Source organism: Channa argus, chromosome 17 (assembly GCF_033026475.1).
Source record: "Channa argus isolate prfri chromosome 17, Channa argus male v1.0, whole genome shotgun sequence".
NCBI lineage: Eukaryota > Metazoa > Chordata > Actinopteri > Anabantiformes > Channidae > Channa > Channa argus.
Window position 1 is genome coordinate 8,473,429 of NC_090213.1, and position 14,763 is coordinate 8,488,191.

The 14,763-nt window shown below is 37.9% G+C and overlaps 1 protein-coding gene across 2 annotated transcripts; it reads left to right on the forward strand.

The window, feature by feature from the left end:
* The first annotated feature begins 6,069 nt into the window (after positions 1-6,069).
* On the forward strand, positions 6,070-14,612 carry hpcal1 (hippocalcin-like 1). 2 transcript variants are annotated; one of them, XM_067482280.1, is made up of 4 exons: positions 6,070-6,174; positions 11,393-11,891; positions 12,912-13,017; positions 14,151-14,612. In XM_067482280.1, exons 2-4 carry the CDS (start codon positions 11,514-11,516, stop codon positions 14,240-14,242), a joined length of 576 nt encoding a protein of 191 aa, XP_067338381.1. In that variant the 5' UTR covers positions 6,070-6,174; positions 11,393-11,513; the 3' UTR covers positions 14,243-14,612. The 2 variants fall into 2 exon arrangements, with proteins under 2 accessions (XP_067338381.1, XP_067338380.1); XM_067482279.1 differs by having other exon boundaries at positions 6,111-6,408.
* The last annotated feature ends 151 nt before the right edge of the window (positions 14,613-14,763 follow it).

A 14,763-nucleotide genomic window follows, 5' to 3' on the forward strand; every position in this document is an offset into this window, starting at 1 on the left:
TATATTGGATCTCTATTGTTTACCCGAGGGCAGCCTTTCAACAAAGTGATGGGCAGGGTGGAAAGACTGTTTGAGGATGCTGTGGGAGGGGAAGTGAACATGTCATCCAGTGCTGGGAGTTAGTGATGTTATTTGCAGTCTTAATGATTCGTGCATCAGGACACCCCGTGGTAGCAGGACCCAAGAGGATGATCCATACAAATTGTTTTTTGAGCATTAAGAACCTGCTCCTCTAAAATATGTTGTGGGTTAGCAAACCAACTAATGTAAAAGAGAGGATACTAAGTCTTAATGCACCTTTTACTTGATTATGATTACTATGATTGTTTGCCTCTTCTTCTTTTAATATGAATTAATGCTAAACAGTGTTGGGTAAAAGGTAATAAAAACATTACTGCAACATGTGTGCAGTGCGTAAGATTCTTTCCACTGTGAATAACATAATATTCATGTTGATCAGTGTAAAACATTAAATTTTTAAAACATTAACATGCTGTCAATTTTAGACTGTGACCATCTGCATTGATTTAATGCTATGAAACAATTGAAAATGTGCAGAGTAATATCTGAATGCATCACTTTTACAAAATCCTTAAGAGCAAAAGTCCTAAGTAACGTTAGACCGAAAGTTGCAGTATATTGTAACAGCCTCTGTACTATTTCCCTTTGTATTACAATTTTTACACATATTAATTGTTATGATGTTCTGGTTTGTGTTTATTCACTTGGATTTAAAAATTAGCCACTTGATTGATTCATCTATTCCATCACCTGTAAAGGTTTTGCAAAATATAATCAAGAGCTTAGAATGAGAGGGGAAAAAAAGAAAATCAGAAAGAAAAAGATGACCACAGACCACAGTAAGCAGATCATTAAAACTATTTTCAGTCAAAAGAAACAAAAGAATGGCGGACAATGCAGGTGTTGTTCACCTGAAGAGGCCCATGACGGTGGTTTTAAAGCCTGTGACTTTACAGAAAAGAAATATGTGCAGTGCTCTGACAGGGTTCAGATTAAAGGTCACATGTGGCACTTTCTCATTGCTAAAAACACAGTATGGAAAGAAAATAGAGCTTCTTGACAGTGTGTGATTAGGCTGAATGCTAACTTGACAACTTGAAAGAGACAGAACACTGCTTTGTATTATTGTCTGTTTGCTTTGCTCTGTGCAATCACTGCTTATCTGTGGACTGGATTGCTACAATCAGTGCTAGATTCGAAAACATTAGCTTTGTCATCACATAAGTATTGAGAGCTGCAAATTTGTTATTTTGAGAGTCAAAATAACTAAATTAGAAAAATTATATATATATATATATATATATATATATATATATATATATATATATATATATATATATATATATGCTTTTGCAAACCTAAAAATGATCCCAAAAAAATGCAGTGCATGTGATTACACACTAAAAAACCCAATCATGAATACTTCATTCCATTTTGATTTATAATATTCCAAAATAAATTAACGATATAATACAGTTTGTAATAGTTTCTCTTCAAGTTTATTGACCTGTTAGCAAATCTGGTTGAGCAAACATTGGCTGAAAGTCCAGACACAATGAAGTCATACTCAAGGTACAGTATCAGTTATAAATCTCCATATTTGTTCAAAGTCATATTCCTAATTCAGTTTTATTAGGATCTGACACATTGCACTTTAAACCAAACCTAATAAAAGTTCACTGATATGGTCATTCTGGTAAAAAGGACCAAAGCTGATCATAAACAATGTGTGCTTGCATAGATGCATGTTAGAGGCTAACACTGAAGATTTTTTTTTATCCAAACAACTTCTAGAATAATATTCAAAATAATATTTGGAGTAACAATTTATTACATTTTGGCATATTTATAATATGTAAGACATTTTATGAGGCGAGATCACTAAAATTACCCGAATAAAAGTGGAAAAACACTAGTAGAGGATGTTTAAACTAATACATTTACTGTTGACATAATTCATGGAGTGCGAAGGTAACAAGTTGGGAATCAGGGCAGCACTTGGCATGACCTTAGGTCTTAGGTCTTTCAAGATATGACTTGATATGACAAATGATAGACATACTGTAGGACTTGGCAATTTACATGAAATTTAGGAGTATTGCTTTTTATTTTTTTATTTTAAGATTGTATTGACAGAACAGGTAATAAAGGCCTGCTGATGTTTAAGAAACGTATGTTGATTGGTGCCCGTAACGAAAATATCTCTTAAGAAGTGTCATCATATTCGGCATGATCAACTCAAAGACAAAGACATAAACGTGGACGTGGATAGCTTACAGACTGGGTTTACCAGGCACAGGTCGGAACTTCTTTTTTTAAAAGTCATAGAGCTTAGTCAGCTTAATCTGTCTATTGCAAAGTATGTTAACATGCATTTAAAGATCAGTAAGCGTTTTGCTATCGATCATCTGTAACACAAATAACTACACTAAACCTCTGTATAATTCTCTATAATTAAATTACATTTACTTTAACTTTATTGATATAGTGCCAATTCACAACAAAGTCATCTCAAGGCACTTAACATAATATCCAGATATTTAGCGAAATACCCAACAGATCCCCCTTGAGCAAGCCCTAGGTGATGGTGGTGAGGAAAACTCACTTTATTGGAAGAAACATTCAGCAGAACCACAGTTAAGGTGGGAAGCTATCTGCCTCAACCAGTTGGAGTAAGTGGAAATTGAGGAAAGAAAGGAAACGAGAGAGAGAGTAGCCACTACAGAGAGTAGCCACTGATGTAGTGTTTGTACTGATACTGCAATAGTACAACATGACTTCAGCAGCTGCAGCTGGAAGTTCTTCGTGTCAACTGATTGTTTACACAAATTAAAAAGAAAAACAATATTAATTAACAAAGACTGACCACGTGACTGAATATTTTAGACAACTTAATATCTTGAGTAACCAAATTTTACTCACACAAAACTCATAAATTGAATTATTCAAAGTTCTGTTATTTCATGTTTTCAAGGCAGCAGGTGAACTTTGTTCCTAAGTTGAACAAACCTGAAATGTTTTGTAATTACATGAAAATATATCATGATTGCTAAAGTCTGGATTGGCCTGATTTTGTTTTCTGGAATTGGCCAAACGGGTCAATGTCCACATTACAATAAACACACACTGTATTTAATGATTTGTGTTTGTGTGCTCAGAACTGTGACTGACTCTGAAATAAACTCATTAAGTGAATTGACCATATTAAAAATGCACATGCCACACATTTATAAGCAAATAAACAGGCTAATATTGTACCTCAAACAAGGCAAACCTTGATTTCAGTGCCATGTGTTTTCTAAATATTGATAGAGAACTATGGGGGCAGCATTGCCACTCACTGTTTAATGTAAAGCCAGACCAATCAATATTTGAGCTGTGTGTGCTGCATCTGATGCAGCGGATTAAATGCTAATTTGTGTCCTAAAGTGGGGACAAAGTGGGAAATTACACATTTTTACACTATTTTGCAATATGCATAGATTTAAGCCTTTCACATGAAATCCAGCTGAGTCAGGAGTCGCTACATCCCAGTAAGGTGCTATAAGCTCAAATAGTACTTTAAGTAGGAATTGTTTCTGAAATTACTGTAGTTTTCAAGTAAGTACACACGGTACAGACAGACAGCTAATCCATCTAAAAGTAGGACACAATAAAAACTTGATTTTACAACATTTTGAAATTATTTACTCAAGGGTTTGGCTCAAAATCAATAAAAGCGATGGGATCTTTCTTCATAATGACAAAAAGCTTTTTTCTTGCAAATAAAGTGTAAAATGATTTTGGCTATATGTCGAAGTGTGTCTGGGCAAGACACTGAACCCCCAACAGCCCTTTCCCATCCCAAGCTGTGCAGTGCTGGTCCAAGCCCAGTAGAAATTGGGGAGGGTTGGGTCAGGAAGGGCATCCGTAAAATCTGTGTCAAATCAACATGCTGACAATGATCCGCTGTGGTGACCCTGAACTCATGGGATAAGCCGAAAGGACAAAAAAAAAAGGAAAGAGTGTAAAATTATTTAAAGTAAAAAATGAAATGTTTTACAAGTTAATGGGCATATTTTAGTTTGAGAGCAAAAGAATAAACTGTTTACATGTAATAGTAAACAACCCGTGTGTGTGTACATGTGGCTGTATACTATATATGTTTATGCACTAAACATGGCCACAGAACAAACGACACAATATAGAACCATTACCTCCGGTTTGGTCATTGGCTGGAAAGGGACTGTGGCCGTAAACACCCCAAGCACAAACAAACAGGCCTGTGAATTCCCACAAAGTCCACCCATCAGCTTTATGACAGACCTACTTAGTAACAAACATCAGCAAAACACTACCAGCAGACTGAAGGGCTGTTAGCGACATCTAGTGGATCATTTTTTCTGAAGAACAACCCAGAAGTTCCACTGCTCCTCTTTATAGTGTTCTTACATAACTACACTGTCTCTTTTGTTTCTAATGTTCTAATTTAATTGGCCTTGACTTTGACTTAATGAATGTAAAGCTTGCATTCTCACAGCTAAATGTTAATATAGTGCACATCTTGTTTAAAGTCTACTACTCATTGTTACTGTGCTGTTGACTAACATTTAATTTAGTAAATATCTAAAACGGAGGAAAAACCTAAAAGTTGGCTGACAACAGTTTTTTCTAATTGCAATATTCTTCAGGGACTTTCAACCACATCTCGTGGTCTTTATAAACATATGCATTTACCCCAAGTTTAACCATTTTCATCAGTAGAGGATTTGACTATTTTACCAAACAATTAAAGTCAGTAAGTGTGAAAATGGTTAGCAGTCAACAGTTATGCCATTAAGGACCACTAATCAGCTTTTTTCAAATAGTTCAACTTAATACGTAATTAATTAATACTCTATGTAGGTTTACATGTAACATTTAGATTGAACCGACTTGCAGTGGCAACGTGATAAGCTGCTTTTTAATTTTAAGCGCTAGTGTCTTAAACTAGTCTCCAAAGGCTTTTCTCTTCTAAGTAAGTCTTGACAGCTTTTTCATCTGCTTTACTCCAGTGATGACAGGCTTTTGGCTGTATTAGCTTCCAAATTGGCAAAAGCACAAAAAGCAACCTCAGACTTATCAAACACTGCCCCAGGCCCCCCCTTTGTCTGCATTGTACTCACTATTAGGTAGAGATAAACACTCCATGTGTGTAAGGAGACAGGTGTCAGGCTTCACGAACCCACACACACATACACACAGTTAATAATTTATCCACTCACTGAAATGCTGACACACCACCCTGTCTGCAGTGTCACTTAAGCCTACACAAGCTTTTCATGGGTACTGATGGACCCGAGTACATCCTGGGAGATGTCACGCCGGGGAAAATAGTCTATAGATTTTTACTTCCTTGTGTAAACCCATAGTACAGCTTGTCGCACAAAACATTACAGAGACATACAAGTTGTTTTTTAAGTTAAAATTACAAAAAAAAAAAAACATTGTCAGCCAAGGAGGCATGCTCTCTTGTGCAACTCTAAAAATTAAACACAAATATTCTTTTGGGTGTTTATGGAGCGAGCAAGTTTTTTGCGTCATAATGACAGAAGTGTGTCAATAAAACCATTTTTCTACAGGATGCCATAATGTATGCGGCTGAAATCTCCTTGTCAACCTTAAATTCTTATTTGACAATTTATATCTAAGAATGTATTTGGAGAGACCTCTTGTTTGTTGTAGTACCACGATCTTCCGTCAAATGAGAGCAGTTTATTTTTGATACAGTGCTAATAATAGTCGCCAGTGATGATTTTCCACAGGACGCTGTTGCGACTGTTTTCTACGATGCAGGCTGCGAGTGTGGACGAATCCATTCAGCGTATAAGTGGGGGGGGAAGTTGGAACACTGCTCAAAAATTACAAATAAATATATGTTAAGTAAATCATTTTTAAATACCAGCTATATTTGTTTTAGCCAAATAACTGTCCGCATGGGTCTTTAGACGCCATGTTCCTTCACCTCGCAGCCAGACGACGTCACTTTAATCGCCTTTAAAGAGAAAAGAACCCTCATCAGTTGCTACTTGAACGAGCCCCATGAAAACCGAGCTCTGTGCCACATCTTCCACTAAATGATAAACCCGCTACACCGGGACCTGGATGCTGGAGTCCGCGCTTACGCTATCTCTGGTAAAACGCATATTGTTTGTTTCTATTTTTTTTTTTGTTTTGTTTTATCTCAATAACTATCAGACGGCTTTGAAGTTTAAATTATTTTCGTGTTGGATTTTACAGTAGGAGGAGGTGGTAGGTTTAGTACTTTTAGTTAGGCTGTAGTCTTAAGTTTGGCTGTAGGTGACGCCTTCAAGTGGGAAAGTGGACTTTTTCACCAGAAGACTAATAAACAAGTTTCTCCTAAACAAGGTAAGTTTTCATAACTTTATGGAAAAATAACTCGGGTGGGAAATAGCCACTGTAATGTCCAGCCCACGTCAGTGGTGAGTCTGCTCTTTACTGCCACAGAGGAGAGTAATACAGGGGCAACACCCATAAAAAACACATTTCATCCACACTTCAAAATATGTCCATACATATGAAGGCTGAAAAATATACTTAGAATTAATACAAGCTGTACAAGTACCTAGAAGCACACTGTACAAATATAGATATTATTAATATGCAATGTAGTTGAAGCTCATAATGCTTAGCAAGATGCTTAAAGTTATTAGGCTCTCACTGTTGACAATGTATACACAACATTTAAAATAAAAAATAAAACCCAAAGAACCTGTGCACCACTGGTGGAGCAAACACAAATACTTAATTAAATTATTAATATAATAATAGTGAACTAATCGTGTGGCTGTGTGTGCCACAACTGTTTTGTGTGACTGGGGTGTATGTGTTGTCTGTTCTCTGGTCACTCTCGCAAAAGATTTTAAACTAAGTGAACCAAACAAATAAAACCTAACTAATGTAGTTTGAATACAAAATAAATAAATATATAAAAATAAACTTTGGACAGCAGAAAATTCTAAGGCAAGAAGATAATTTTTTACAATCCCAATATGAATCTGCTAAAGAACAATTTTATTTCATATTATTTATTTGCACTGATGAAAACATTTTTAAATACTGATGAATCCGTGGAAGGTGTATCGTCGTGCAGTAGGACTCCATCCTTGCCAAAATTACACTCACCATCCCTCTTATTTCAGCTACTACTCCACACTATTGTTATTGTTGTATAGCTAACAGTTTTTAATAACAGGACCAAATCCAATGTGTGAACAGTGTGCATCCAGAATAAAATGGGCCCACTCACCAGTTGTGCAATAAGTATTCTTAAAAACTCACTAAATAAAAAGGAAGCTAATGATTTTTAATGAAGTTTGATCAGTTACATTTAGAATATGTAAATTGACACTTAAAACCCTGGACATATTAAGAAATGAAAATGACACATTATTCATTGTGCACGACCCAAAACACTGTGAGAAATGCAGTGTTTTACTTTAGGCTGCAATTAAAATCAATAGAAAACATTTTAAATATACACTCAAAAAAAGTGTTTCTTAAGTCTTGATATATGTCCTGCCCTGCGTGTGCCACAGATTGATAGTTATACCGCCTCCTACTCATAAGCCTTAGCAGTACTATGCTGTTGCCTTGACTACTGGTGTGTCAGGGGACTTCATCCTGATCCGATGCATGATTTTCTCTGACACTCGTTCAGAGAGACTGGCACGAAACAGCATTAGTAGCAAGAACTGGAGAGCTCATTTTCTCTTTTTCTTCCTTGTACACTGGCCCAAACTCCTCACCCACCTGATGAGGACTTAGTTACCAGCACTACACAGAACGTCTGGCTGCAGAGCTCCTCTGCTCATCCGCTGCACAGCAGGCTACAGGCACCACTTAAATGGGTAGTCTGCCTTCTCTCTGTGCACCGAACCATATTAGTTTGTTTGATTTACATTCCAGTCAAAAGTGGCACGATACAGACAGCATGAAAAACATTTTTTATGTCATGTTTACACGGAGTTGGAAAAGTACCCTGGTTACATAATGAAATGTGGAATCTATTTAATTATGGGAGGAAGAACAAAAATTGGAGGTTGTTCAAGTGATTAGACAAACCTTATGGATGCACTACAGGAAGCTTGCTTGTACAACTCCACCTATGTGCATCCATACATACACTTCCTCTCCAGTCATAAAGGGTTAGGGGGATGCATGATGCACTGGAGCCTGTGTGAAACAGTCTCATTAAGCAGGGCGCTCGCTGGAAATGTGGACCATACAGAACAGAGATGGGGGTTGGGGACAAGGAGAGAGAGTGTCTCTGTGTGACCTAGCGGAATTGCAAACAATAAATGTGGAATGGCGATCTCGAAGGGCTGCTGTGTATCAAGCACCTCTCGCAGCTTGTTCGGTTTACAAACTTATCATGCAACTGTAGCAGTCAAGGAACAGGGAATGTGAGTCTCTGTATAAGGTAGGTCATAGGGCTGTCAAAGCAATATTTAACAGTTATTTCTGAACACATATCAAAATATATTACAGTGTAGTAAAGTAGAACTTAAAAAACAAAATCAAAAGAGAAATGTAAAAAACATCTCAGATACAGACCTACAGTATGATTACTTCCATTTCCAAAAATGTTCTTGATGAAATGCTGGAAAGTCTTCCTACTTTCTGTTATCCTAAAAAGTCCTAGAAATCCTAAAAATATCCTAAAAAGCCACAATAGAAATATAGAATAGCCGTAATCTATTCACAGAAGTCTAGACTTTAATGAGCATATTTCGCTGAAATGCAAACTGCTTTGCAAGTGACAATCACTGACAAGGGTCTTTCTTGAATTTGGCCAATTATAGTCTTTCGCTATTTTTTACCAAAAAGGAAATCAACTCTTAATCAACTCAGAGCTACAACATAACAGCAGCACTTTACAATTGCCCAGCCTGGAATCTTCTGGGTTTCTTGTGGTTTTCTGTGTTTGTGGGAATAAATAGCAATGCCCATATTTAAGTCTGCCCCAGCTCAGCCTGCACACAGAGCTGTGCTGGAAAAGTACATGTGACCCAGAGCCAAGGAGGAGCTGCTGCTTCCTTATCCTGTTGTATGATAGAGCGGAAGGAAAATGATTAGGCCTGCAGGCCTTTATTCCGTGGCCTAGTTAAAACATCGTCAGCAGACAATGACTTCCCATTTTTTTTAGTGGGTCACTCCTCCAAGCTTGCTATGAAGTAAGCTGAGGCATCACAACATCCTAAAATGTGAGGGTGTCATTAGGGTGTCATTATTTCAAAAGTGAATAATAGTATTCCAAAAATCTGTTGAATTTAATATTTTTATTCTTGCTGACATCATAGCTTTAAAAATCGACTGGCAGCTGGTTGGTCCACCAATTCAACACCCGTTGAATAGACTGATATGAAATGTGATAGTTTTAAAAATTAACAGTCCCAAAAATCCCTGGCAAATCCCTTCACTTCAATGTATCTGCAACCGGCGGCTCAAATGCAACATAACTTGTTAAACGTTCATTCTTCACCCAGATCAAAATATAAACACATCTTGTTTTATGAACACCTTCAATGACAGATTACCATGAGCACATTAGCATTCTCTCCTGCTAAAATGAACAAATATCAATAGCACCATCACTGTGGCATTTAGCACAAAGCAGCATCACAAAGTTGTTTTGTGGAATATTAAGGAATTATAGTTCAATATAGTTTGTATTATAGTACAAATTTGAATCTTAATTATTAAAAACAAATTCTGCCATTCAAGAGGTGTACAACAGGATTCCTGACGTTTCATAATTTAATAAACATGAAAAAGAAAATGGGAAAAGAAATTTATTGTCCTGATGTGCTGTGCACCTGGCCTCATCGTTTCCTTTGAGTGACATTTTTCAGAGTTTGATGGCTCATAAACGTACAGGAAATTACACCCGGCTAAGAATGATGAGAAATGAAGACGTCTGTGTGTAAAAAAGACCCTGTTCAAATACACAGCTCTCATTTATTCTACGTCAGAGAGAATCGTTCTGATGCCAATCACACAGGAACGATGGCTTTTCCATAATAGAAAGAGTGAGAACAGGGGGCTAAATCTCCCCCTCTCTCTCTTTCATAAATTCATGTAATTGGACCACTGGTACAAGCAAAGCGGCTCGTGTAGTGTGGCTGGAAATTGTTTTTCTTTCTGTGTGTCATACTTTTTCCATTCTTTCTTCTTCCCTGCCCCCGCACATCTTTCTCTTTCTATCTGTCCCTCCCACTCACACTTTACCAGATACATGTTGTTAAAGATTAGCTCAGGTTTTGGCCATTTTATTCCTCATGATTTAGATTTCAAGTGGTAGTCAGTGGCTTTCAACTAATTATTTATTATTGCTTTTGCCATTTGTATCTTTGTTTGTTTCTGTTTCTTTCTTTCACATACAGGTACCTTGGTAAGGTTAGTTAGTTAAAATCATTTTAATCAAACAGATTAATTTCTGCTTTTGCGTTTTTGACTAAGTTATGACAGATATTTTCTTCTCATTTATACTAAAGAAACTACACCACTACCTATTGTTGACTCAGTCAGCATCATAACCTTTTTACTGACTAAGACACCCACCTTCCCCTCTGCCTCACCAGTCAGATGCAAGTGTCCCGTTTATTAGTAATTATACTGGTATAACTTTATTCTAAATGTGCCATGTTTATGCATCCTCACATCCCCAATGAATACTCCTGCATACATGAATAAAAACATTTTTCAAAATAACCATGGAATAACCATGGAAACAGATAAACCACAGAAACCAAAGGTGAATAGGACCAGGTGGTCAAAAGCTTCAGCGTCTGTGTTTGCATTGGTATGTTTTAGCCTTCTTTTGTGTTTCTCTTTCATCAGTACATGAACCTCCGCAGCTTAACCTCCACCTGTTTAAAATCAATTAGAATATCCATTCTCACATGAAAGTGGGGATTATTGTCGAAATGAATACCTGGCCTGCTCGGTAACAGTCAGCCTCGGCCTGACCTTTCAGAAAGTGGTTTTATTGAGAATTACAAAGCCCCAGGACACCTGTCCCTCCACCGTGCTGCGAAGGGTCGATATATTTATAGATCCCCATATCACTGGGTTAATACTGTGTCCACAGAGACCAGGCTAAACACTGCCACACAAACACATATGCACAAGTACCCTCATGACATCTAAGTTGCAATCTCATGTATGTACGTGTGGAAATTGACTCAACTGCTCTCCCTCGCCTTGGAGCATCTTTAGCAAATGTTCAATAATAAAAACACTCCTGTAAACTGACAGGGAATTATTGTACCCCTGAGTCATTCATGGTATTCACGCAAGGGAATTAATCAGGGTTGTTGGTGTCTTGCAGGAACGTAGGAAGTTGGGCAGCCTTCGACGTGGACAGTAAAAGCACACAGAGCTTGGAGACGTGAAAGGAGAAGGTAAAAACAACATCCCAGCTCACTGCCTGGTTGAGAGAGTGCTGTGTCATGGGGAAACAGAACAGCAAGCTGCGGCCTGAGGTCCTGAACGACCTGAGAGAAAACACAGAGTTCACTGACCACGAGCTGCAGGAGTGGTACCGAGGCTTCCTCAAGGACTGTCCCACTGGCCACCTAACGGTTGAGGAGTTCAAGAAGATTTACGCCAACTTCTTCCCCTATGGAGATGCCTCAAAATTTGCAGAGCACGTCTTTCGTACATTTGACACCAATGGCGATGCTACTATTGATTTCAGGGAATTCATTATTGCCTTGAGTGTGACGTCTCGCGGTGGGCTGGAGCAAAAGCTGCGCTGGGCCTTCAGCATGTACGACCTGGACGGGAACGGGTACATAAGCCGGGCAGAGATGCTGGAGATAGTTCAGGTGAGGACAAACATCATAACTCATACTAGAGGAAAGGCATCTCCACAGACATAAGTGATAAAAGTGAAAAAAAAAGAAGGAATATATGTATCTTGTCAGATTTCTTTAGGGTTAGCACATTTAAACTGAGCCTATATTGCTGTTTGGTAATTAATTATTGCTTTCCTGGATTATAGACTTGCAGAAAACAGTGACAAATGATGGTGAATTCAAAAGTGACATCTTTGAGCATTTTGTTGTATCAGTCCAAGCACTGAAGACATTTACCTGTAGGATTTGACAATCATACAAGACAAAGAAGAGCAGCAAAAGTTCCCATCTCAGCATGTGGCACAGACATTTGTTTGGTGTGTAAATTACAGGATATGCATCACATATGCATTTTAGCCTGCTGTCTCATTTAAGGTGTAGTATTCGTTTACACATTCATCCTCACTTCACCTCATGGATACAGGCTGCGTCTTTTTTTCTTATCACTCTGGCTATATTTACTCTTCCAATATGGTGAGCTGAGCAGCCTGCAGGGCCATATCAATATTGGCTCAGTCCTTTGTGTTTGTGGATACAAATGAATGTGAACACACACACACACACACACACACACACACACACACACACACACACACACACACACACACACACACACACAGAGTAGTGTACTGTTGTGTTGTTGTTTTTTAGCAAAACATCTTTCTACCATTTAAGACAGAGACCTCTAGATGATGTGAAATGTGTCTGACTTTTTATTAGATAAGCAAATAGACACATTCTGAGCTCACATCTGACTGGCCTGTTCAGAGAGAGACGTACAGTGATGGCAATAACAGGATGAGCTTTTGTTGCCAGAGCACCATCATTACCAGGTAGCAACGGAAAACAGGGCAAAGCATTCAGACAATACATGTAACAAACATGTCAGATGGGAACACTTATTTTTCATCTTTAATGACTCTAAAAGCTCCAAACAGATTAACAGGGAAATGAATTCTTACAGCAAAGTGTTCTTACTCTAATTTGTAGGCAATTTATAAGATGGTGTCATCAGTAATGAAGATGCCCGAGGACGAATCAACACCGGAGAAAAGGACAGATAAGATCTTCAGACAGATGGACATTGACAATGACGGTAAGACTGTTTCATTTTTTATTTTATTTTATGTGTATGCTTTAGTGTGGAAATCTCATAACCAGCTGTCACTTTCAGTACGGAAAGTGTAACTCCTGAATAAAACTGTTACGCTTGGGCTCATCTTACAGGGAATAGGTGTGTTAATGAGTTTGCTGTACAGCAGATGTACATAAAGAGGAAAAAATATTAATTTGTTTGCTGGTCCTTCGTGGCTGCAGCTGCAAAGACTCAAAATGAAACTTACTGAAACAAAAGTAGGCTACACAGTTGCAGATGCCCAAAGTTAGTACCTGCCATTTTTTCAAATCAAGTCAGCCAAATTATTGACATATGATGAAGGATTAGTTAGGTAATAATACTTGTCATTATCAACTATACCCAAGAACAATTTAAGAGCGACAGGAAAGATGGAAGATGTTGGAGACGAGGAATAGGTTGCCATAAAACAACATGACGTAACATGACCATGACTCACAAGATCCGTAATAGTCTTGTCATAACCTCCTAAGTCATATCGATGCCAACGATTCGAAAAGTCTGAAGGTCGAACTATGTGTGTCGAGCTTTATAACATCACATGGTACCACAGACCAGACCCACGGCTACATCTGTAATGGAGGGTAAATCCACCAAAACCCAGTTATCCCTCCTTCCTAATGAAATTTACAACGATGCCACATGACAGAAAGACGTGGCAACACACACACTCCACACTCTCTCATGTCCCTCCAGTTCAGACAACCTCAGTAACACAGAAATATTTATAAGTAACAACATCATTTTCAATATTTAATGAACCCCTTGGTTTGTTTTAATCATTGGAATTGTTGAATGTTATTTGACTTGTATAGGTTTATGTAGATCAAGTCTTACATTTCTGGTTGAAAATTGCATTGTTGCTCACACTTTTCGAGTGTCGTTCACTGGGTCATAAAATGGTTAATGCAAGTTTAATGGGATTTATTTTATGAATGTGCATTTTGCTTGTAATATGTTTTGAGAGCAGCAGGGATATTTTAGGTACATGAGCTCAAAGGGAACATCTGATGAGTTTCTGTGGATTTTTGTGGGTGACTGCTGGATGGTTCGCCCGTGTCACACGGTTTCTTTTTTTGGTTTCTGCTCCACAGGAAGATTGTCTTTGGAAGAGTTCATTAAAGGTGCCAAGAGTGACCCATCCATTGTCAGACTGCTGCAGTCAGATCAGGGAACCTCTCGTTAGCTCCGAAGACAGAGACGATTACAGATATACACTTTGTAGAACACACTCCCATATGCATCCAGCTTTATACAGTTCCCGTCAGGGGCTCATTCATCATCACGCCCCTTACAGACAACTTACATTTTAACAGCACTCCACGTCTTATGTTTACATTAAGGGATAGTTGTCTTGTTAATTTGGCTGATTCTCTGTGGACTATGACTTGCTCTTCAGTTGACGTATTCTAATTATGCTTTCTCAAAACACTCCCTTTGAAAAAGTTTTTAGATGTTCTCCATAAGTGAAGTGCCATATCATCTATTTATACTGACGGCTTACAAGTATTACCACTCTCATTATGTTAGGTTCAGAGGAAACTAATTACATCGCTTGGTATAATTTGATTGGACTTAAATGTGTTGTAGTTTAGCCATATCAACAGTAGCTTGACAAATCACAATACGGAATAAGCTTTAGTGTATGACTTTGGTATTGCATGCGCTCAGTAATTTTGTAACAGTCTATGTGAATAAAGAGGCCGT

Excerpts from the sequence above, each read along its gene's own strand:
- hpcal1 (XM_067482280.1), top strand. The coding sequence starts at position 11,514 with ATGGGGAAACAGAACAGCAAGCTGCGGCCTGAGGTCCTGAACGACCTG. Across the intron at positions 11,892-12,911 it reads AGATGCTGGAGATAGTTCAG|GCAATTTATAAGATGGTGTC; the intron begins GTGAGGACAAAC and ends TCTAATTTGTAG. Across the intron at positions 13,018-14,150 it reads GATGGACATTGACAATGACG|GAAGATTGTCTTTGGAAGAG; the intron begins GTAAGACTGTTT and ends TCTGCTCCACAG.